Here is a 23697-nt window from a genome sequence, read left to right on the forward strand (position 1 = left end):
AGACTGCATTCGTGGTCCCCTGTGTCTCCAACAAAAGGAAGGAAATGCATTTCCACGAGGCTTTTAGAGTTTCCATTTATTAATTTCCCTTTTTTCATTTTATTTCCTTCATTTTAATATTGATTTATCCTGAACAAAATTAGATGTTAGATTCTCAAAGTCTTACTACATACACAGCGCCTATAATTTCAACAGTACTGTCAACCACTTTCCCTTTGAGGGAATGGGGGGGGGGGTGGCTGACAGCTAAGTAGCGAAGTGGATAAAGTGCTGGGTCTCATTTTCTTGAGTTCAAATCTGCCCTCAGGCACTTACTAGCTGTGTGACCCTGGGCAAGTCACTTGACCCTGTTTGCCTTAGTTCCTCATCTGTAAAAAACGAGCTGGGGAAGAAAATGGCAAGCCACTCCAGTGTCTTTGCTAAGAAAACTCCAAATGGGGTCACAAAGAGTCAGCCATTACTGAAATGACTAAACAAAAAAAAAAATTATCCCATCTTGTTTCAATAAATGGGGGGCTGAGTTAGCTTAAGTTCCTCCACTAAAAGAACAATCTGTTTCACATGGATGACTGAGTGGCAGCTTACATGGAGGCTTCCAAAGAAATGCAAAATTGAGCAAGTAAATGATTATGGAAGTCCAGAGGGTCCATTGAGGCTGCCAACGTGGAACTAACATTTCGTACCTTCTTTCTGGCCTTTGAAGAATTCCAAATCTGAAATCATAGCCTCAGATTCTGCTGATGTCTTAGCAAAGGACTCTCCATGTGTAGCATCCACAGAGTCCTTATTACAAAGTCTCCAAATCAGGGGTGTTGTAGAAAGGTTTCCTGCACTGGGTGGGTCCTAAGTTTCCTTCTAACTCTAAGGTTCTGGTTCTATGATTCTCATTTTCTACTAGGTGCTTATGACAGAATCCTACCCTACATTCTTATGGGCAGCCTAACCGTACTTATTGGCATCATTACCCTGCTTTTCCCAGAAAGCCTTGGAATGGCGCTTCCAGAAACCTTTGAACAGATGCAGAAGGTAAAAGGGTAGGTAGATTTGATCTAACCTCTGCTAAAGTCAAAAGAGAACTATTATTATCATTCAGAAGTGTTTAGAGAGAAACTCATTAAATCATAACAATGCCACTAAAAGGACCCTTTCTTTTGTGGCTTTTCTTCCTTCTTTCCTTCCTTTTTTAAAAAATGTCTGGCATGGTTGAGGGTAGGAGAGATGTTCCAGGTCTGATGATGCAGAATGTAGCAACTCCTCAGACCCCCAACGTCCTAGAGTTACCTGGGGCATTGAGAGGTTAAGCAATTGACCTGATTCCCCAACAGCTAGTGGGTGTCAGAGACAGATTTTGAACCCAGATCTTCCTGACTCTGGCAAGGCTGTCTATCCACTATAGCAAACCATCTTACATTTAGTCAGATGGTTCTCATTTAGAAGAGGCAAAGACGTTTGAAAGGTCAAATCAGGTGTCAACACAACTGCATGGAGCTTCACTGTAATTGAACACATACCTCACTCAGTACCTAGAGGGATCTCATGACCTGGATATTTCTTCTTCCAATGCCCATTTAGACCCATCAATCCCTTCTCATCCTGTGAAATACCTCCCTGTGTCTTTTCACTAAGAATCCACCCAACCCCCTGGAGATCTTCCTTAAATTATTTTCACATTCCCAGAATGCCCGTGTAACCTTTGAGCTTCCATCTGTTTGTGGCCAGGAATTTGTTGATAATAATAACAAAAAGAATTAATATTTGAGATCTTTATCAGGTGGGAACACCAGATGTGTTTTTCACCTGATAAAGTTATCAGGGTTAAATGAGAGTGGGACAACTGTTTGTTGGATTAATCAACTATGGATGGATAGATAGATAGATAGATAGATAGATAGATAGATAGATAGATAGATAGATAGATATAAATATTGTACATCATTTATCTCAATTAAATAGCACAATGCCTGCCTGGCACAGTGTAAATGCTTAGTAAACATTTGTTGTTGCTCAGTCAAGTCCAACTTTTCATGACCCAGTGAACCATAGCATGCTAGTATTGTCCATGGGGTTTTCTTGGCAAAGATACTAGAGTGATTTGCCATTTCATTCTCCAATGGATTAAGGCAGATGTTAAGTGACTTGCCCAACATCCTCAAAGTTAGGACCCGTCTGCAGTTGGATTTGAACTTGGGTCTATCCTGACTCCGGGCCCAGTGTTCTATCCACTGAGCCATCTATCTGCCTCAATGTTTACTGACTGACAGTCCTCATAAGGACCCTGTCAGGTAGATTTTATAAGTATTAGTCTCCCCATTTTATTTAACTGGGCTCGGAGAGATTGTGCTTTCTTTCCATAATTAAACAAAGTGTAAAAGGCAGAATTAAATGTGGGTCCTTTCTGACTCTTTTCCATTACTCCATGCAGTTTTTTAATGCATGATTGGCTCATTATCTTATCCATACATTGCGTGGATACCATCTATTATCACTTGTTTGCAAGTCATGCTGGGAGGCCTAATCACATCCACAGTGTGATACATTTGGGTCAGTAACAACTTTGATTTTCCTAATCAAAGACTCGCAGAGTTGGAAAGTTACCAGTGATCCTTTAATTGTCAAATCCAATGACCTTTTCCTCAATTTTCATTCTTCTTGATCTCTCTGTACTTTTGACACTGTTGCATACCCTCTTCTCTTTGATACTCTCTTCTCAGTAGGCTTTTGGGCTATTATTACTCTCTCCTGGTTCTCCTACTTATCTCACCACTACCTTTCACTCTCCTTTGCTGGATCTTGATCTAGGTTAAGCCCATTAACTATAAGTGTCCCACAGGGCTCTATCCTGAGCCTCTTCTCTTCTCCCTCTGTACTGTGTTATATCATTTGCTGATCTCATCAGTTCCCATGGATTCCATTATCTAGTGACAGATCTCAAATCTACTTATCCAGCCCTAACATCTGTCCTAATTTCCAGTCTCACAGCTCCAACTTATGAAACACATTCAAGTGGATGTTTTGAGGCAACTTAATCTCAACATGACCCAAACGGAATGCATTATCTTTCTCCCAAAACTCTCCTTCCAAACTTCCCTATTACAGTCAAAGGCACCACCACCCTCCTAAGTGACTCAGGCTCACAACCTAGGTGTCATCCTCAATGCCTCATTGTTTCTCACCACCCACATCCAATCTGTTATAAAGTCCTATTGATTTCACCTTTGCAACATCCTTGAATATGCCCCCCCTTTCCTCCTCTGATACTGCCACCAACCTGGCCCTCATCATTTCAAGCATGGACTACTGCAATATCCTGTGATTGGTCTGCCTGCCACAAGTCTCTCCCCTCTCTAGCCTTTTGGCTCAACCAAAGTGTTCTTCCTAAAGTTCAGGTCTGGCCATGTCACTCCCCTACTCAATAAACTCCAGTGGCTCCTTATCACCTCCAGGATTTTATATTAAATCCTCTATTTGCTGTTCAAATCCTTTTATAATCTAGTTCCATCCCCACTTTTGTAGTCTCCCTCTACTTTCTACTACCCCTCATATGCTCAAGTGCCTACTTACTTGACACCACAAAACTGGATCTGAAATATCTCTCTATCAAATAATTACTCACATGCATGATCCAATCAAAGTTTAAGTAGAAGTTTTATTATTTGGCACAAGGGGATATATATGGTCAGGAGAAGAAGTCTAAACTTTAGCTCCAGGGAAGGAGAAGATTTATGGCATGTTCCTTTCTCAGTCAGAGTAAAGACAATGCTTTTATAGGGAGTTGGGGGAGACTTGAAACTGAAAAGTTACAGGTGTTGGGGAGTTGGGGTGCTTGAAACAGTCAGTGGCCACAAGGTTATAATCACTACCTGGTCCTAGTCACATGTAACAAGAATATCTGGATTCCAATTAGATTCCTGCTATAAATTTCAAGGTGCCCAACTCTCTGGGTACCCACAACACATCTGCTTTATTATCTATTAGACTAACTACTATCTGGTTAATTAACTGCTTTGTTTTTCCAAGGAAAAAGTACCTTCTAACTGACCCCAGCAGGTTGACTGTATTATTTCTCATGGTCAGAGTGTTCTCCTAGCAGTCAGACTGTCCCCTAACTGGACCCAGGCCTAGTGGGCTGCCACTACATCACTGTTCCTCAGAACAAGACATCACATCTCCTAACTCTGGGCATTTCCACTTGTTATCCTGAAACGTGCTCCCTCCTTACTTCTACATACTGGATTTCCTGGCTTCTTCAAGTCAAAGCTACCCCACCAGGCTGATTTCAAGTTGAACTTTCTGTTCCACATTCTTTCTACATTCATTTCAACAAGTGGTCTTCAAGTCTTTGTTAAAGATGCCTAGAGAGGATGAAACCACTGCTTCCTGAGGTAGTCCATTCCACTTTTGGATAACTGTCATTATTAAAGTTTTTCATTATATAAAACCTACATCTAGCCCTATAATCCCCCCCTCCCCAGTGCTTATAATTCTTCCCTCACAGGTCAGGTACAATTTATAGAATCACAAAAATTCACTATCTCCCTATTTGTCTTGAATTTCAATTCCCATTAAGCTTTTGTGTTGATCTTCACAGTTCAAAGTCTTTCTTCTTCTTCTTCTTCTTCTTCTTCTTCTTCTTCTTCTTCTTCTTCTTCTTCTTCTTCCTTCCTTCCTTCCTTCCTTCCTTCCTTCCTTCCTTCCTTTCTTTCTTTTTGTGGAGCAATGAGGGTTAAGTGACTTGCCCAGGGTCACACAGCTAGTAAGTGTCAAGTGTCTGAGGCCAGATTTGAACTCAGGTTCTCCTGAATCCAAGGCTGGTGCTTTATCCACTGTGCCACCTAGCTGCCCCCAAAGTCTTTCTTCTTGAAGGAAAAAAAAGAAGCAAAATAAAGATGGAATCATTCTGATTTCTTTCTATCATACATTGTCCTCATCCCATCCACTGCAAATAGAAGATCTATCTTTTCTCTGGTCAACATCTTTTCCCCCAATATATTTTTAAAAGTCTATTTTATTTTTCTTAGCATTAATTGATCATCTCAATTCACTAGGAGCCTTTGTGCTTGTAATATCATTCCCATTTACCATGTCATATTTCTGTTTTCTCCTTATATGCTCTGGCTTCCATCTTTATGAATGTCTTTTTAAGATCTAAGTTGATCATTGCATTCTGTTATGATTAATGTAGTACAAATTCATTTAAAAGTATTGGTGAAGGGGCAGCTAGGTGGCATAGTGGATAGAGCACCGACCCTGGATTCAGGAGGACCTGAGTTCAAATCTGGCCTCAGACACTTAACACTTACTAGCTATGTGACCCTGGGCAAGTCACTTAACCCCAATTGCTTCATGAGTAAATAGGCAGATAGATAGATAGATAGATAGATAGATAGATAGATAGATAGATAGATAGATAGATAGATAGATAGATAGATAAACAAATAAATAAATAGAATAGAATAAAAGTATTGGCAAAATAATAATAAGCCATCATGGAAGCAGAAAGGGACAGCATAGTACTAAAGGCTACTTTGTAATCTTTTGGTTTTTCCTGGTTTGTCTTGAAATAGAGAATTCATCACCTGTATTTATTTACTCACTGGCTCAATCCCACATGTTATCCCAATTATATGCACATTGCAATTCAAAAGAGACAGAGGAGTAATGAAAATGTCTTGACCAATTGACAAATGTTAAATCAACATGGCATTGAGCTAAACACAAAAGGGCTTATCACCAACAAATTGGAATGAAGTGGTAAATTTGGGGGCTATGATGACAAAGGGAATCCTTGCATAAGTTTTTGGACTAGATGACATGGTCTCTGGAGTCTTTTCTGTCTAAAATTATATGACTGTGTGGTTCATGAAATATTTGTGACAGGAGGGAAATTACTAAACAACTTTGATTTTACTAAGCAGAATTTTATTTTCCAGTTTCAGATCCAGGAAAAAAACAAAAACCTCCACTGGGAGAGAGGATACCCCCAAGGTTCTCATAACTGCATTCTGATCAACTTCTGTCACATTTGTAAACAGACATCTCTGAGACTGAGGAAAAACCAAAGCATAAACTGCCAGAAAGGACCATCTGATGGAAAACACAAAGAGTACCCTGTTATTATCAATATCTTTGCTATATGATGAACTAGGGTACTGCTATTTCTGATACCTTAACTAGTCAGCCAGAATCAAAATATGTTTCCATAGAGTTCTCAAATGCAATGTCTTTATTTACATCTGTGAAGGAAGTCCAAGATGCTTTTTGAGGACATGAGAGCCAAGAATTGAAATGCTCAGGGTGTCTCACTTATTTTTAGACATGCAAATACCACCCACATCAGAAATGTTGTGCATTCCTAACTCAGAAGTTAAAGGCAGGAGAATAGCTTTCAGTACTGGGAGATGTTTGGGTGTTTTTTTTTCTCAATTGAAGCTGCATTTCCAATGTATTCATATCTGAAACAAAACTTTTTGGCATTCCCTATAAAGTAAGGTGCATTGTAGTATTCCTACCCTTTATATTTGATGCACACTAATGTAAGAATCTTTTATCCTAGTATTTGAAGACATCTTTAAAAACATTAATAGACACTTTTAACATTTGTTCATGTTTTTGTTAAAACATTAACAAACTGGGCAGCTAGGTGGTATAGTGGATAAAGCACTGGCCCTGGATTCAGGAGGACCTGAGTTCAAATCAGACACTTGACACTTACTAGCTGTGTGACCCTGGGCAAGTCGCTTAACCCTCACTGCCCCACCAAAAAAAAAAAAAACAACCATTAACAAACTTCCCAAACACCCTTCTTAAGATAAACTAATGGCAAAAGACTTTATTGTTGTGCAGGTAAATTGTAGAAATAAAGAAGCTGATCAAGTGACCCATATGCTACTACCCACAATGCAGCTCCGAGGATAGTTCTTAGCCCCAGTACCAGCATCCTCAAGAAAACTCCAAATTTGTCAGTATTCATTTTGAATATGAGAATTATTCTGTTGTATTAGGCTTGTTTACACATCAGATATTTATTTCTATTGTACATTAGGAAAAGTTTGAAATAAAAAGCACATCACCAGGTCATCCCACTGTTATGGATATTACCACAGCAGTGTTCATTTGTTCATGGGAGTAATCTGACCTAAGCATATTTTAAAATGGAAACTTCTCAAATTTAGAAATAAGTTTTTCTTTTTCAAAAATTTCATTAAAACATCTCTTTTCCTGAAATAGATTTTCTGTTCTTGAGCACTACTATCTAGATGTGCCCTACTTTTCCAATTGTATATTGTCAGTGGCAGGCATCAGGGTTTACCTGATGCATTCAGTGGTAAACTGATCAAGTTAGCACTCCTGTTAAGATGCAAACATTTGTATTTTATGTAGGCTGGCCTACAAATTAAACAATCAGACTAGAAATGCCAGTGGTTCTGCTAAGTCTTTATGTGGCACTGTTTCTGAGAGGTGCTAAAGACCAAATCCTTGTTATCTGAGTATTGTCAACACAAATTCCCCTTTAAAATATAGTTTTTCTGAAGAAAAAATGCATAAGTGCTTGAAGCATCATTGCAATAAGCTGACTCATCTTACTCCCCACAATTTGTCATGCTACAGAGTATATGGAATAAATCACTAATGGCCACTAGATTTGGGGGGGGGGAATATGTTTTCTGTGGCTCCTGAAAACAATTTTCTTAGGCAAAAAAAAAAATCTCCATGTAATAAACCACTAATGGTCACTAGTTTTTTTGATATTTTACTCTCGAAAAGAATTTTCTTCAACAGGAAACTTTCCAGGTCTAAGTACTTTTCAAAAGAACCTCTGATTTGGCAACTATACAAGTTTTTAGATCATTTAAAGATGCTCATTTCAAAATATTTGACATTAATATCAATTATTAATCTCCTTAAGAGAGAATTTGTCAGAGGATACTATTGTTGTTGTTCTAAAAATACACACACAAATATAAGCATTGACACACTGAACCAATTGCACATTATTACAAATGTAATTTTAAATATATTAAAGTATTTTATAATCTCATGCCCCTCATGGAGCAAAAAACTGAGATATGCATTTTTTAAATGTTTGGTATTATGGGAATTCTCCCCCTATTTCCACCCATTCACTTTATCTATCATTCAGTCTCATGTGTTCTAAAAGGAAAAATATGGCTCCTTTGTGCCTTAAGGCTTCTCTCATTCAATTCAATAAGCATTTATTAAGCACATGGGAAAGGTTTATATTGTATGTATAAAAACGGCCAAAGAACAAAGGATTTACTCAGTAACATCCCTATGCTACTGTTTCATTTATGTTGTGTGTGTGTGTGTTTTTAATTATGGTTTGCTTCCTGAAAATTATATGTAGTCAAAAGCATAAATTGGAACAATCTCTGAGAAATATTTTTAGAAAGGTCATAATGCATTCCCTAACCAACAATGACTTAAATTTTAAACTGTGTCAATGATTTCAAGATGGTACAATATAAAGAACGTATAAGTGCCTTAAACTGTCCTGTCTTATTCAAAGATTATAAATGTTAGAGCTGGAAGGGACCTAGAGATTACCTAGTCCAGTCCCTTCATTTTACAGATGAAGATACTGAGCCAAAGAGTTGTGACTTATCCATAGTCACACCGCTAAAGGGTAGAAACCTTAGAATTCATCTATTCAACCTTCCCCCCGGCCTCCATTCTACAGATGAGTAAACTGAAGTTTAGAAAGAAGTGACTTACCAAAGTCCATATAGCTAGTAAGTATCTAAAATGGGATTAAGTCTGACTCTAAACCCAACCGTATATACTACAATGCACTGCCGGCTCAGCTGGGATTCAATCCCAGCCTTTTGATTCCAAATGCACTGGAACAAGGACAGGCATCACTAAGAAATTATTTCATTTCATTATAACCATCTTTCACTTTCCTTGGAAACATCTGTTGCTTTGTATCTGAACATTTAACATCACAAATTAGCAAAGAGTAAAAATGTTTCTATTTCTATTTCAATTGCCTGATTATTTATTTATTTATTTATTTAAATTTTATTTAAACCTCTACTGCTCTTTCCCCCAGGTGGAGGCACAACCACCCCACTCACCCAGTCCCTGTAAACACAAGTCCAAGGGTTATATATGTTTGTATATTAGTAGATGAAGGGATCTCAATACTGACCTCCATAAAACAAATTAATCCTATGAGAATTTTAGAAGCCATGATTTAAAGGAAGTTACAACAAATCCAGCATCATAATTCTTTATTTCCTCTATACCCCCAATCTGATCTCATTCTAAATTCTTCCTTAAAGTATCAATGACAAGGCAAATTAGTTGTTGGTTTTATAATCAGGAAACCACACGTTTCATATGTCAATTTTTAAAATTTAAACATTGTTTCCCCTTAAAATGAAAAGTTTAATATTGTAAATCTTACTTCTATGGTAATTTCAGTATATTTCCAAGTTCTTCATGTTATACTTAGTATCTTTAAAGCAAAATTATAATTTAGGTAACTATAAAAGAAATCTACTAGAAAGAAGAGATTTCTTTAAAATGATGTCCTAGAAGTGCTTGAGGAAGCTTTCTTCTCAGAAGGTCACAATCTCTATAAAGCCTTGTGACATCAAGAATTGAAATCCCAGGCATAAAGGTGTATGATATAGGTGCAGGTCCAAATGAATCTGCAGTCTCTCTGCTCTTATTGCCAGTTCATGGTTTTTCTTACTGCTTCCATCCCTAGAAAACTATAAGTATCACTTCCACATTGCAACTCTCCCCATCACAGTTTCGAAGTTCCAATATATTGCCCATCCACTGGTTGGCATAAGAAATGAAATGGGAATTTGGGGGGAGTTTTGCAGAAGCAGAAGATGACATGCCAAGGTCAGAAGATGACATGGAAAAAGTTTAGAAACTCAGAAAAGCATAAAATAAATGTACAGTATTGTATAATATCAACATATTTTATCTTTTAATGCCATAATAATTCAGACTTCTCTTGTATGAAGGGAGGGCCAAAAAAATTTATGTAAACTTTCCAGATTTGGGGGAGGGGGCAGTGTGCCCCTAACCTATGCAATGTGGAAGGGATAACTGGTTTTCCATCTTCCTCATGGTTCTTCCTCCTGGCACTCCTGCTTTATTTTTTTCCTGGGTATTTGCCTTGATTCCACTGTATTATGGGAAACTTAGTCCTTTTCCAATTGACCTATGGATACTCCTCCCTACCTACCCACTGTGTGCTTGCTACATGCCTTTATACCATTTAATATGTTCTGGGAATTTTCTCTGGCTGTCCTCCATGCCTGCAATGCTCTCCCTCTTCTACCCAACTGACTTTGCTTAAGTCCCACTTTCTGCTGGAAGCCTTCCCTAATACTTATTAATTCCTATGCATTCACTCTTTTAATTATTTCTTACTTACCTTGTATATAGCTTACTTTATGTATATATTCGTTTGCAAGCTCCTTATGGGTAGGTGTTATCTTTTGCCTCTTTTTGAATCCTCAGCACTTAGCACAGTGCCCACCAGTAGGTACTCAATAAATGTTTTTTGATTGATTCATCATGTGTGAGCACATTATTACAAGCAATGGGAATAAGATAAAGATGGAGGAGAAATAGGAGATGATGGTTCTGCACCTATGACAGAAGTCATGGTCATTAAAATCAATTAGGCATTGATGTGACAGCATGCAGGGAGCCCAGTTTGGAATAGGACCAGTCCACCTCTGTTACTAGTTGATATTGACCAAAAGACATGTTTTATTCTTCTGTCTGATAGTGCCAAAAAATGGTATAGGGACAATCTTTGTTAATGATGTATTCAACTAACTGTAAAGATGCTATGCCATGATTCATTTATAATGTCTTTCCATGAAGGAATTAAAAGGAGCACCTTCGGGGCAGCTAGGTGGCGCAGTGGATCGAGCACTGTCCCTGGATTCAGGAGGACCTGAGTTCAAATTCGACCTCAGACACTTAACACTTACTAGCTGTGTGACCCTGGGCAAATCACTTAACCCCAATTGCATCACCAAAAAAAAAAAAAAAAAAAAAAGGAGCACCTTCATTGAACAACAACAACAAAAACCAAATAGGCACTCATTTGCCAAACTTTAAATAGCTGAATCCTAGAGAGTGATTTCATTCAAGGAGTAGAGGTATGGAGTTCTTTATGAAGGAGACACCTGGAAGGAGGGCAGAGAAATAGGGATTTCCCTCTCTTCTCCCCACTCCATTGTCCACAATCTAAACACCCCATCCAGTAGTTCAATGGTTCTTTGGTTTGAGAGAATTCCCTTGTTTTATGTAAAACATTTCCATGTTTGTCATTTTGTATAAGAAGACTCAAATAAAAGAAAACAAAATGAAAGAAAGAAAGTGAAAAATAACATGCTTCAGTCTGTATTTAATCAATACCAATTGGGGCAGCTAGGTGGTGCAGTGGATAAAACACTGGCCCTGGATTCAGGAGGACCTGAGTTCAAATCTAGCCTCAGACACTTGATACTAGTTGTGTGACCCTAGGCAAGTCACTTAACCCTCATTGTCCTGCAAAACACAAAACAAAATCAATACCAATTCTTTCTTTGGAGATATATAGTATGCTTCATTATTAGTCCTTTAGGATTGTCTTGGATCATTGTATTGCTGAGAATAGCTAAGTTTTTCACAATTCTTCATTGAACAAAATCGTTATTATGTACAACATTCTGGTTCTGTTCACTTCACTATACATCAGTTCATGTAAATCTTTCCAGGTTTTTCTGAAATCATCCTACTTGTTATTTCTTTCTATTTTGTTGTTGTTGTTGTTTTGTTTTTGTTTTTGTTTTGTGGGGCAATAGGGGTTAAGCAACTTGCCCAGGGTCACACAGCTAGTAAGTGTCAAGTGTCTGAGGTCAGATTTGAACTCAGGTCCTCCTGAATCCAGGGCTGGTGCTTTATCCACTGCGCCACCTAGCTGCCCCCTGGAGATTTATTTTAATGTAATAAACATGTTTATTTATAGTTTGGGGTTCCAATTTTTATCTCTCCTTCCCTCCCTACCCTCCCTCCTCCCTGAGGTGGCAAGCAATCAACAACACAATAATATTCCATTACAATCATATACCATAGCTTGTGTAGCTGTTCCCCAATTGACAAGCATCCCTTTGATTTCCAATTCTTAGTTAATACAAAAAGAGCTGCTATAAATATATTTGTACAAATAGGTCCTTTCCCCCTTTTGGGGATATAAACCTAGCAGTGATATTACTGGATCAAAGGGTATACTGTTAAGGGTTAAAATTCTAGCTAGTCTGTCTAAAATATCTAATGAGTGGTCGCCAATAAATTATAAGCTTTAGCAAGAGTTAGGTTTTTAAGTATTTATTAAGGAGAATAAGAATTTGGTAAAGAGAGAGAGAAAGGCCTAGATTCCTATCTATTAAAGGGAGAGCACATTTCTAGCTCCCTTCTCCGCCAGCGTCCTCAGGAAAGAGCGCGAGAGTGAGCGCCAGTCTCTTCCTTCCTCCTCCCACTAGTCCGCGTCACTTCCTGATGCCAAAGAAAAGACTCCTGGTCTTGCCCTCAAAGACCTTCACTTCATGGGCAGAACTCTTCTACAGTAAGTATCCAGCAGGTGGCGTTATTCCAATCGTTACAGTCCCCCCTGTTGTTCCTCAAGAAACAAAATGTTTCCTTGACGGAACAGTAAAAAGAATATAATAACTATTGCTAACTAATAATATGTGAACAACAATATAGAAAAGGAAGAGAGGAAAGTTTTGTCCAGAGGGGCGATTTTTTGTCCTCATGAACCGACGCTTTGACATTGGTCTTGCAAAGGGAGGGCCTCTGCAGAGAATACATGTTACAGATGGTGTATATTATAACCGAAAAAGAAAAGAGAAAAAAACAAAACAAAACTGTTCATTTAAAGTCTCTGAAAGTCTTTTTTCAGATGTCCTCTTGGTGTAGTTGTGGAATGGAAGTCTTTTCAGGGGTTGATGTGTGGATACTGGTAATCAGCCAGGAAATTTCCTACAAAATTGAGCTTAACACAACTTTAAAATAGCTTTGTCAATAATCAAATCAAACAATGAAAGTTCTCAAAAACATGTCTAAGGGAATTCATAATCTTAGTTGTTACACATGAAACATATAATAAAACAAAAATTGAAACATTCTTTAAAATTATAATATTACTATAGTCCCCCCTTATGGAGGGTTATTGAGAAGACAATTGCTGCGATATTAATTATTAAAAATAATTTTTATCTTTGTTTCATCACTTTTTGCATCATCTGCCTAATTATCCTCATGCCATTATGAGAAATTAAAAAATCTAATATAATTGGTAACAGGTGTCAAGGCCAAATTCAACACTGTATTTATCATGACACCTGAGATAATTATGGGGGTTACCATAAAAGAACAGAGAAATGATGGGATATGAGCATTCCCACACTTGAGCAATATATACTGCCCATGCAGTATGCCAGGCTTAAAATAGGTGGATGGAATATATGTCCATGCCACCGAACATATTGGAGGAAACTGAGTCAGACTTAATCAGATGCATGGGATTGAGATGGTCCATGGCATCAGGCATATAGGAGGGAGCATAGAAGCCAGGTGTAGAAGTGAGATGGGTGGGATCAATACTTCCAGCCATCTGTACAATATTGTGGGGAAAAATAAAATAAAATATTAAACCAAGAGAATCCAACCTCAACATTTGTCAAAAGCCGTTCCCTTGGCCATACCTTGACTTCATGCATGTATCCCCTCATGTGACAGTTCAGTGTCTGCTCTTGCATGTATTCCTCTTGTGATTGGATGGCATCTTGGCCAACTGGCATCTGATAACTCAGAATAAAGGCAATTAATGTCTTAAATGATAAGTTCCCATAATCCAAGTCTCATATGGATTTAAAAATTGAGGATAATAAATTATTGCAAAAAATGTGAATACATCTTGACTCAGAATATAATATATAATTATGCAACAATTTCAAATAATGCCCCTTTTTTAACTTAGTATACAATTACTTTTGTGAAAAATCAGAACATTTAAATACAAGTTAAAGCACAACAGAATCTCAAAGAAAACTTTTTTTTTGAACAAAGAAAACTTTTACAAACGTTCCCCTCTTTTTTTTTTTTTTTGGACTATGCTTATCAAAAATAATACTTCTGGAATCAATTTACACTTGCCATGGCAACCAATTTGCCAGGGAAATACTTTAAAGAATTTGATCAAATAATCAGTTGAGAAAAAATAACAAAAACAAACAACTCAGAATATGGGAGCACGATACTCCTAGAATTAACATTGTATTATGAAATCAAAACCATCTTGCAATTTTTTAAAATTAGATAAATGAATAGAAGAAAATACACATGGAACAATAAAAGACAGTGAAATTCAAACTAAGGAAATCTAAATGAGCATGAACTTAATATTAATAAGAGTATTATAAAATATAAACTTGATCACATGACTAAAAAGCTTTTACAAATATTCTCCTTGTTTTAAAAACTAAGTATAAGACAATCTCAAAAGCATGAAAATCTCTATGAAAATAAACCCATACCATTAATTTCAAAATGCATATGTAATAGCATAGAAATCCTATGTAACCTCTGAACTGATACTATTACTCTGAGTGAATTCAGAACACTTTTGATTCCGATATCTAAAATCCCCAATACTCATATCAATACCTTGCTGCTTACTTCTACATTTCTGTAAAATATATACCCTTCCATGGCAAAAGAAGTGGAGTCTTGAACTATGTTGATGATTGTCATCCTTATTCGGCTTAAGTTTTTCTTCTTTAACCCCTCTATATTGTCTGTCAGTCTTTTCACCATACAAATGCTTTATAAGATTACTAATTAAAGACAAAAGCAGGTTAGCAAAATTATGAACAAAACAGGCATATGTGGAATTTAAAGGGTTTTCTAAAGTTGTCTCAGAAGCACAGCCAGGCTGGGGAAGGGCTGAGCCTGAAGCTGCAAATGTAGTTAGAGAAAGTTGCGCATGAGCATTAGATCTCTGGACTTCCCAGGCAGGGGAAGCAATGGGCTTGGCCATGGGAGGAGTAGAGGGTGGGGTCTGGGGAGGAGGGGAGGGACCAGCGCAATTTGAATCAGACTTGATTTTGAACTCAGGCCTGGATTCCTCTTCCCCCACTTTGCCTCCAGGTGCTAGGGGATTAAAAGCTTCTAGAGGGTGGGTCATTGCCTCCAGGCATGCAAAATTAAAGCAACAATTACTGTTAGAACTGGGAAAAGCTGCGGGAATCTCTTCAGGCTTCTCTGAAAAAGCATGGTTGGGAGAGGGAGAGATATTTCCTTGTGTGAGTAAGTTGCTGGCTCTTTTAACAAAAAGAAAAAGAAAAATAGAAAATCCACAAAAACAAAGCATTAACATGATCTTATCTCCCATTTGTCTGGTTAAACAGACTAAAATCAAAAATAGGCTAATTAGGGAGTTTAAAAGGTCCATTTGAAAAAACTTAAAGGGAAAACACAGCCAGTGCGCCAGTACTTAGCAGTTTAAAGGGTAGGGGAAATTTCTTACCCAACCGGAAGATCAGAAGTGAGGTTCAGCTTTCCTCTTCGTGGTCAGCCATCTGTTAAGGGTTAAAATTCTAGCTAGTCTGTCTAAAATATCTAATGAGTGGTCGCCAATAAATTATAAGCTTTAGCAAGAGTTAGGTTTTTAAGTATTTATTAAGGAGAATAAGAATTTGGTAAAGAGAGAGAGAAAGGCCTAGATTCCTATCTATTAAAGGGAGAGCACATTTCTAGCTCCCTTCTCCGCCAGCGTCCTCAGGAAAGAGCGCGAGAGTGAGCGCCAGTCTCTTCCTTCCTCCTCCCACTAGTCCGCGTCACTTCCTGATGCCAAAGAAAAGACTCCTGGTCTTGCCCTCAAAGACCTTCACTTCATGGGCAGAACTCTTCTACAGTAAGTATCCAGCAGGTGGCGTTATTCCAATCGTTACAATACACAGTTTTATAGCCCTTTAGGCATAGTTCCAAATTCCTCTCCGGAATGGTTGGATCAGATCACAACTCCACCAAGAGTGGATTAGCATCCCAGTTTTCCCACATCCCTCCAACATCTAAAATTTTCCTTTTTTTTTTTTTTAGAGCAATGAGGGTTAAGTGGCTTGCCCAGGGTCACACGGCTAGTGTCAAGTGTCTGAGGCTGGATTTGAACTCAGGTCCTCCTGAATCCAAGGCCAGTGTTTTATCCACTGTGCCACCTAGCTGCCCCTAAAATTTTCCTTTTTTGTCATATTAACCAATCTGATAGATGTGAGGTGGTTTCTCAGAGTTGTTTTAATTCTCATTGAGAATTAAATTGAGAGAAAAAGACATGAAACACACAGAGATCCTGATACAATTACCCCCAAAACAGCAATAAAAGAACCCCTGGAGCAGAAAAAAACAACAAAAATATGGGCTGAGATTATTTTCCATCCATAGACAGATTAAAGGGGGCCATGCTGAGCTGTAAGTAAAGTCCAACCCCTCAATCTCGCTGTGATAAAATAATGGAATTTAGCAGATGCCTAGGGGCTCCACCTGATTGATTTAGTATTGTTTGAAATGGATAAGAATGAGAAACTGACTAAGTACCTACTTGGGAATGATTGGAAGCCACACCTGGCCAGCCCAGAGTGATGTCAGCAGGGGGACCATTCTCAGCCAACCAACTTGAAGGACCTCCATTTTGGGGGAGGGAGAGATAAAGGTAAAAAGGGGAACACTCATTCTGAGAGCTCTCTTTCCTTCTGGTGAGCAGAGGAGCATACCAGAGAGGGACTGCACAGCTGACTCCCATTGAAACTACAGACCCCAGGTGATGAGTGGAATTGAGGCCAGCTCTTTGAGCTAACTGAGCAGAAAGGAAGTTTGGAGTTTGAGTCAGTCTTTGCTAGAGCAAGGGAGCTTATTCATTTTCTCTTCCCTTATTCCCTTGTCCCTGACTTTATTAACTTCACCTTCTTTGTAAATTTTATTCCCATTAATAAAAGTTGGTTTGTGGAAAAGAGGCTGTTAATCTCCTTTCTTATTAGCCTGGGAGAAATAACTAAAAAAGGCAGTTTGGAAGGGAGGAAACATTGGACCTAGAGGTCCCTCATTTTCTGAACCCCAGTATTACAGCAAGCCACCCAATTAACTCTCCCCATAATAAATTTGACCCCTACAGTGCTGATAGACACCTCAGGCATGCCGCATCAGAGGAACTTAACCCTCAAGCCTCTGAATCAGCTGTAGCACCAGCTGGAACTGATCTTGTGGTTAGGTGAGAGGGCTAAATGGCTGGCCAGAGGGGAAAGTGCAGGGGTATCAGTGGGACCTAGGAAGGAATTTGGCTGTCACACCAAGCAGGGAACCAGGAAGAAATTCTGAGTGGTGGGAGGCCCAGGTGGGGGAGGGATGCAGACTCGTCAAAGCTAAGAACCACCACAGCGTTCTGCTGCCTGGTTAACTAGCAAGTTGGCTTGAGGTTATCTTCGGACCAGAGAACAGTCCAGGCAAGAGAAAAATCTGCTCTCCCTCAAACCAAAGCACCTGGGACCCTCTGAAGCTTGAGACAGTAGTGTAGCCTAGAAGCAGGGCCCCCCAGTGGGGAGTTGAAAGTCAAATAAAAGACGGCAAAATGAGCAAGCAAAGAGCAAGTCACTTAACCCCCAACTGCCTCACCAAACAGAAAAAACAAACAGACAAAAAAAGAAATTGAACAAGCTATCAATGAACTCCCTAAGAAAAAATCTCCAGGGCCAGATGAGTTTACAAGTGAATTCTACCAAACATTTCTTTTCTCTTTTTTTTTTTTGGTCGGGCAATGGGGGTTAAGTGACTTGCCCAGGGTCACACAAGGTAGTAAGTGTCAAGTCTCTGAGGCCGGATTTGAACTCAGGTCCTACTGAATCCAGGGCCAGTGCTTTATCCACTGCACCACCTAGTTGCCCCTCTACCAAACATTTCAAGAATAATTAATTCCAACACTATACAAACTATTTGGAAAAAATAGGTAAAGAAGGGATCCAAATATGATGCTAATTCCTAAACCAGGAAGAGCAAAAACAGATGACGAAAATTATTGACCTATCTCCCTAATAAATATTGAAGCAAAAATTCCAAATAGAATATTAGCAAAGAGATTACAGCAATGTATCACCAGGATAATACACTATACCAGGGCTTATATCAGGAAAGCAGGGTTGGTTCAATATTAGGAAAACAATCAACATAATCAACCACATCAATAACAAAACTAACCAAAATCATATGATTATCTCACTAGATGCAAAGAAAGCTTTTGACAAAATACAGCACCCATTCCTGTTAAAAACACCAGAGAGCACAGAAATAAATGGAGCTGTCCTTAAGATGATAAACAGTATCTACCTGTAGTAAGATTATTGGAATTTGGCTGACTCATTGGGAGGGGGCACACCTGGCCTGCCCTGAAGTGACATATGCTGCTGATGTCAGAAGGAGAAACCACTCTCCACAGGCAGTTTTGAAGGACCTCCCCTTTTGGGGGAAGAAGATTAAACGCTCGCTGAGGGGAGTCTCCTTCTTTTCCGGAGTCTCCTTCTTTTCCAGTGGTGCAAGCAGCAGAAGCAGACACCCCAGGTTGTGAGTTAACATAAAAGCCCTGCTTTCTTTTGAATTAGCTGAACTGAAAGCAAGGTGGGGATTGTATAGACTTAGGTTAGAGCTAGGAGGATTATCCATATTTCTTTTTTCCCTATTCCCTTATCTTTGATTTTTATTAATTTCACCTTTGCTGTTTATTTTATTCCCATTAATAAAATCTGATTCATTTGTGGAAAAGAGGCTGTTAGGCTCCTTTCTTACTGGCCTGGGAGAAATATCTAAAAAGGCAGTTTTGGAGGGGAGGGAGCTTTGGACCTAGAGGTCCCTCATTATTTCCAGGACCCCAATATTACGGTAAGCCATTCAATTAACTCTCCATATATTAAATTTGGCCCTCACATACCTAAGCCATCAGCAAGCATTATATGTAATGGGGATAAGTTAGAAGCATTCCCAATAAGATCAAGGGTGAAACAAGTATGTCTATTATCGACAATATTGTTCAATATTTTATTAGAAATGTTAGCCTCAGCAATAAAAGAAGAAAAAGAAATTGAAGGAATTAGAATAGGCAAGAAGGAAACAAAACCATCACTCTTTGCAGATGATATGATGGTATACTTAGAGAAACCTAAAGAATCAAATAAAAAACTATTTGAAACAATAACTTAGCAAAGTTACAGTATATAAAATAAACTGCTGATGAATAAATCATCAGCATTCCTATATATGACCAACAAAGCTTAGCAGCAAGAGATAGAAAAAAAATTACATTTAAAATAACTGCACATAATAGAAAATATTTGGAAGTCTCCCTGCCAAGGCAAGCCCAGGAACTATATAAACACAATTACAAAACACTTTTCACACAAATAAAATCAAGTCTATACAGATGGAAAAATATCAATTGCTTATGGGTAGGCTGTACTAATATAATAAAAATGATAATACTACCTAAATTAATTTACTTATTCAGTGCCATACAAATCAAACTACCAAAAAGTTATTTCATAAAGCTAGAAAAAATAATGACAAAATTCATCTGGAAAAACAAAAGGTCAAGAATATCAAGGGAGGGGGCAGCTAGGTTGCTTTATATCTGTTTGTTTTAGATCTGGTACAGCTAGGTCACCATCCTTTGCATTTTTTCCATTCATTCCCTTGATATTCTTTTTTTTTTTTTTTAGTGAGGCAATATTAAAACAACTTGATACTGGGGCAGCTGGGTAGTGCAGTGGATAGAGCACCGGCCCTGGAGTCAGGAGTACCTGAGTTCAAATCTGGCCTCAGACACTTAACACTTACTAGCTGTGTGACCCTGGGCAAGTCATTTAACCCCAATTGCCTCACTAAAAAAACAAAACAAACAAACAATTTGATATTGGTGAAGAAATAGAGTGGTGGTCCAGTGGAATAGGTTAAGCACACAAAACACAGCAGTAAATTAATATAGCAATCTCTTGTTTGATAAACCCTAAGACTCTAACCTTTGGAATAAGATCTCACTATTTGAAAAAAACTGCTGGGAAAACTGGAAAATAGTATGGCAGAAACTAGGCATAAACCAACATCTTACACTGTACACCAGAGTAAAGTCAAAATGGGTATATGACCTAGACATAAAGGGTGATACCATAAGCAAATTAGAAAAGGAAGGAATAAATATACTTGTCAGATGTATGGAGAAGGGGAAAATTTATGACCAAAGATGAGATAGAGAATATTATGAAATACAAAATGGATCATTTTGATTACATTGACATCACCCTTTTGATGTCATTGGTCATCTTTGAGAATGAAGGACCACCACCACCAACAAATGTATATGTGTATATGTGTGTATATATGTATGTATGCATACACATTGCTCTTTGTTCTTTGTTACTTCATATAACTCTTACCATGTACACTTGAACTCCTCATTTTTATCATGTCTGATAGAAAAATAATCCATTAAATTAACATACCACATTTTTCAGCCATCTCCCAAAAGATGGACAACCACTTTGTTTCCAGAGACTGCTACTAAGAATATTTTGTGGAATATATGGAACAGGTGAATTCCTTCTGTCACTAACCCACTTGAGGTGTATGCCTGGTAGTAGAACTGCAAGGTCAAAAAATATGAATGGGCTGTTTAGTAGCTTTTCTTACAGAATTCCAAATTGTTTTTCAGAAGCCTTGCACCAGTTTACGATACAACAGTGTATTAGTGTACCTTTCAACAACAACTTCCTATGGCCTTCCTACATCTTTTAACATGTTTGGGAATTTGCTGGACATAAAATGAAACTTCAGAAGTGTTCATTTGGAACATTTTATATGATTCCTTACCTCTTGCATTTATTTTCTAGCAAATTGCTCATAATTTTTGACAATATATATCAGGATTTGGCTCTTGGTCTTCTATGTTTATGTCAGTTCCCTGTAGAACTTGACCTTCAGACTTTTATTAAAAATAGTTGATACAAAAATTTCTTCTCAAAAATGTCTTTGTATGATAGTTGTACTTATTTTAATCATGAGGAAGCTGGGGGGGGTTAGGGTTATGACACCAAAATTATCGATTTTAACTTTTACAATCACCTCTTTCTCTTGTTTAGTTGTGAGTTCTCTTAATCAAAGATCTTAATGGTATCTCCTTCCATTATATTTAAGTTGCTTATCCATTTGGAGCTTGTCGTGGTATATCGTAAAAGTATTGGTCTAAGGGCAGCTAGATGGTGTAGTAGATAGAGCACCAGCCCTGGATTCAGGAATACCTGAGTTCGAATCCAGCCTCAGACATTTAACACTAGCTGTGTGACCCTGGGCAAGTCACTTAACCCCAATTGCCTCACCAAAAAAAAAAAAGTATTGGTCTAAATCTATTTTTTCTTACACCCTTCCACTCTTCTCTATAGTTTTATGGGTTTATCAAACACTGAACTGCTGTGTTTATTTACTTTTAGGACTTTTCCACTAATCTACTTTTCTGTTTTTAAAAAAGTATCAAATTGTTTCGATGATGGCTGCTTTGCAATATATTCTGAGATCTGGTACTGTTTGTTGCTGTTCAATCCTGTCCAACTCTTTGTTGGCAAAGATACTGGAGTGGTTTGCTATTTCCCCCTCCAGTGGATTAAGGCAAACAGGGGTTAAGTGTGTGAGGTCAAATTTGAACTGAGGTCTTCCTGAATCCAGGTCCAACTCTCTATCCACTGAACTATCTAGCTGCCCTTAATATCTGGTTATGTTAGGCCTTCTTTATTACAGCATTTTAAAAATGATTTCCCTTGAAATTCTCAAACTTTTCCCTCCAAATGAATTGTTATTTTGTCAAGATCTACAAAATAACTCCTCTGATCTCTTAAAGGTAAATTGTGATTTTAAATAAATTGTGCTCATAAAAATTAAGGCCTATTTCTCCAAGTTGCTCAAAGTAATTGAATGTGTTGTTGACTTTTAACCCCATATTTCTCAAACTTTGATCAGTTTTACTGAAGTCTGTAAAATGTTTCAAGCTTCACTCTGATTTTAATTAATGCCAAGCACTCAATTGAGCAAACACTATAACTATATAATTGCTAGGTTCCTGTTGTAGACATAATTACAAGGTACAATCACCTAGAAAATCCTATTCCATGAAAGGAAAGAGAAAAACTAATGAGCTCCAGAAGGAAAGTGGCTTTAAAATTGTATACAGCTGAGTTTGAACTTTGGACTCAGATCTTCTGAATCTTCTGCTACCTTCCTTCTTCCTGGTTATATCAGGATAAAATGGCCATGTTAACTCTTTATCTAATTCATTAGCAGGACAAGACTTAGAGTTTTGAGCTCACCCAACAAATTCTTTTTCAGCTAGTTTATGAATGGTAAATGCTAACTATCATTCTAGTTCTAGAATTATATAGTCATAGAGCTGCAAGGGACCTTATGAGAGCATTTGGGCTACTTTTTTTGCTTTCAGGCAAGTGAATGTCTAAGCCATGAGTTAAACTTTTTTGTGACATGGATCAACTTTGCCAATCTGTCAAAAACCTAGTGACCCCCTCTCAGAATAATGTCATTAAATGAATAAAATAAAATACATTGGATTACAAAGGAAACCAATTATATTTAAATAAAGAATTTTTTTCCTGTCCAAGTTCACAGTCCCCCATTCCCCACCCCACCCTGCCCCCCCACCTCCCCACCAAATCTATCTACAGATCCCAGATTGAGAAGCATCTAGCACAAAGCTCTTGGAACTCACAACGTGAACGCTCCAATAAACCTCCAAATAATGCTATAGGATAATTCCTGGAGCAGCAGAACTCACAAAAGAATGGGCTGAGATCATTTCCCAGCCAAAGACTGCTTAGAAAGTCAGCACAAGAGAGCTGATGTGCTGGGGTGGGAATGGAGCCCAACCCCGCAGTCACACTGACACAGATGCAGTCCCAGGCAGGCCTCACCAGAGAAAGAGACCCCCAGAGCCTCTGAATTAGCGGCAATGCCAGTGTCATCTGGAACTAAGCTCATGGTCTAGTGAGAGGGCTGAGCCCTTGGCAGGGGGAAGATTACAGGGGTCTCTGCTGGTGCTGAGGCAGAATTTGGGTGTTTCACCCCTGCTGGGAACCAGGAAGTAGGCTTGAGTGGTGGTGGCCTGGGTGGAGGAGGGGAACAGGCTTGTCAAAGCTAACAACCACAGCACACAAAGTTTTGCTGCCTGGTTAATTAGCAAGTTAGTCTGGGGTTATCTACAGACCAGGGAACAGGACAGGTGAGTGAAGAATCTGCCTATCCTTAAATCGTACCACCTTAAACCCCCTGAAGCTTGGGACAGCACATCCTGGAAGCAGTGCCCCACTTTAAGAAGGAGTTAAAAGTCAAGTAAAAGGGGGGCAGCTAGGTGGTGCAGTGGATAAAGCACTGGCCCTGGATTCAGGAGGACCTGAGTTCAAATCCAGTCTCAGACATTTGACGTGTACCAGCTGTGTGACCCTGGGCAAGCCACTTAAAGTTCATTGCCCCACCAAAAAAAAAAAAAATCAAGTAAAAGACAGGAAAGATGAGCAGACAGAGAAAGATGCGGACTATAGAAAGTGTTTTTAGTAACAAGGAAGATCA

At 38.4% G+C, this 23697-nt stretch overlaps 1 protein-coding gene across 1 annotated transcript in view; it reads left to right on the forward strand.

Annotated features, from left to right (window-relative positions):
- Nucleotides 1-10863, forward strand: part of SLC22A4 (solute carrier family 22 member 4) — a 99704-nt gene extending 88841 nt beyond the window's left edge. Inside the window, exons 9-10 of the mRNA XM_043981318.1 lie at nucleotides 899-1034; nucleotides 5931-10863. Of these exons, the coding sequence (XP_043837253.1) occupies nucleotides 899-1034; nucleotides 5931-6006 (212 nt within the window). The 3' untranslated portion in view covers nucleotides 6007-10863. The remainder of the gene's footprint in view (nucleotides 1-898; nucleotides 1035-5930) is intronic.
- The last annotated feature ends 12834 nt before the right edge of the window (nucleotides 10864-23697 follow it).

This window comes from Dromiciops gliroides, chromosome 2 (genome assembly GCF_019393635.1).
Source record: "Dromiciops gliroides isolate mDroGli1 chromosome 2, mDroGli1.pri, whole genome shotgun sequence".
Lineage (NCBI taxonomy): Eukaryota > Metazoa > Chordata > Mammalia > Microbiotheria > Microbiotheriidae > Dromiciops > Dromiciops gliroides.